General features: G+C 45.9%; 1 protein-coding gene across 1 annotated transcript in view; it reads right to left on the bottom strand.

The window, feature by feature from the left end:
* Positions 1-494: 494 nt before the first annotated feature.
* Positions 495-2099, bottom strand: part of LOC101852100 (disabled homolog 2-interacting protein) — a gene marked incomplete at both ends in the record, with an annotated part of 79851 nt that continues 78246 nt past the window's right edge. The window contains 1 exon segment of the mRNA XM_005100875.3: positions 495-716. Within this exon segment, the coding sequence (XP_005100932.2) occupies positions 495-716 (222 nt within the window).

The following is a 2099-nucleotide window of genomic DNA, read 5'->3' as shown; positions in this document are numbered from 1 at the left end:
CCTAGCCTTCTCGGATAAGGGCAAAAAAATCTCGGATGTCCCGTGTGCAAGTGGTGCACGTGAAAGATCCTTTGGTGTCTCTAAAACCGATAAAAGTAGGCTTCGGCACCACCCGGGCAAAAAACAAAATTAATTCCTACAAGACTGAAAATGTTTAATGTGTCCCGCGTGCTCGTATGATCTAAAGGTGGTGTCGGTAGAGGCTACCGGACTCGTAATCGTGATTTTGCGGGTTCGGGGATTCGAGCCTCGGCTCGGTCCGACGTTGTGTCCTTGGGAAAGGCACTTTACACGAATTTTCCACTTGGCTCTGTCCATTCGGAGATAGAAGTTAAACTCGGAGGTCCCGTCTCTTAAATAACTATCAGTGTTGATATGGGGCGATAAACCAATTCCACTTCACCATTTTGGGCACCCCCCCCCAAAAAAAAACACCAAAAAAAAAAATTTAATTAAAAAAAACCCCCAAAAACAACAATGAATAGAGTACAGACCTGGAGAGCCACTTGTCCCTCTCCTCCGATGTGGTACAGGAGATGTACTTGCTGCCCTGGGCCGTGGACACGTGGAAGCAGTGACCTTGACCCAGCACGCTGCTGTGCAGCGGCTTGACCTCCACATCCGGGGCACTGAGGTCGATGGAGTGCATGCTGGGAGGAGAGGCCAGGAGCGACTCGTGAGACCGGGAGCTCCGGAGACGCGCATTGATCAGAGACCTGGGGGAGACAGAAAAAAGGCGGGAAATTAGACGGTTTGGTCGGTGGTAGTTTGTTCAGTTTGTTAATTATCGAGATAATAACGATCATTTCGTGCTGGGGAAGAGTAACAACATTCATAAAGAAGCAGCCAAAGAGAAAGATCTACACATGTGCGTCCTCCAACCACTAAACATGATTGGTTACTGGTGCTCACGGGGTCTGTGATGTAGCTGCTACATTGCAGTGTTAGACAGGGATTTGATTCTCGAGTGGGAGAATTTTTATCTCGGGTCTTTCTTCTGGGACGTTGTATCCCTTTCAGCCCGGGTTTTTAAAATATATTTTTAGTAGAGTTTTTACGGTGCTCACAACTGGGTGGATGTCAAGAGAGAAGTCCCTACAGAGAATCAGTCTTACTCTGCTCACCTCTCTCGCTTCAAAAGCACAAAGTCTGCTTCGACTATCAAGGCACCCCGGAAACAGCGGGTCACAAGAGTGTGACAAACATACAAAAGAAGTAGAGGAAAATGACGATGGTAAAGATTAGGACAGAAAAAGCAGCAGTTCCCTGCTGCAGTTTAGGAACAGTTATGAGCATGACATCGATGAATCAGCCCATTAACAATTCCACTGAGTATAAAAACACGTTGATGCCCCTCCTTTGGGAATGGCCTAAAGACACTTCACTCAGTAGCACCGCCCAGTGAGGTCAGCCTGGGTTGAACTTGACAGACAGATTAAACCCCGAGGAGTGATAGACAGGTGAAGGTTGGCAGGATGGACAGGTGATATATAAAATAAGTTGACAGAAGGACTTATCAAGGTGTGCAACAGAATCTAACTGAACAAATAAATAACGTACACATAGCAACGTCAGGTGGACAGCGTACACGTCTCACGGGTCCCAGAAATACAGTCATCAGGGTTGATATTATATAGTAAGAGATTTACGAAACACAATAAGGTCATATAAGTGCCGACGATTAGTTTAGTTTTAGTAGAGGTTTTACGGCGCTCCCAACTGCATAAGATCATATGAGCGCCAGAAGATAAGAGGTGTTACAAGAGAGTAACAAACATAAAAAAGAAGAAGGGGAGATGAGGACGATAGATGTTTGATAGGAAAGAAGGAGCACACCACACCAGAGCACCCGCCAACCACCCATGCACAAACAGGGAGAGGGATAATGACGATAGATATTTGTTAAGAAAGAAGGAGCAAACCACACCAAACAGAGCACCCACCAACAACCCACTCAAACGATGTAACGGAATTTATGAGATTAAATAAATGATGTTCACAGAGCCCAGCCAGGTGAACAGCTGATCCGTCTTGCGTCCCAGAGTTACTGTCAACGGAGAACTTTTTTAAAGTTTAGTTTTAGTAGAGGTTTTACGGCG

This window comes from Aplysia californica, unplaced genomic scaffold, assembly GCF_000002075.1.
Source record: "Aplysia californica isolate F4 #8 unplaced genomic scaffold, AplCal3.0 scaffold00263, whole genome shotgun sequence".
NCBI lineage: Eukaryota > Metazoa > Mollusca > Gastropoda > Aplysiida > Aplysiidae > Aplysia > Aplysia californica.
This window is presented reverse-complemented; position numbering and strand designations above follow the sequence as displayed.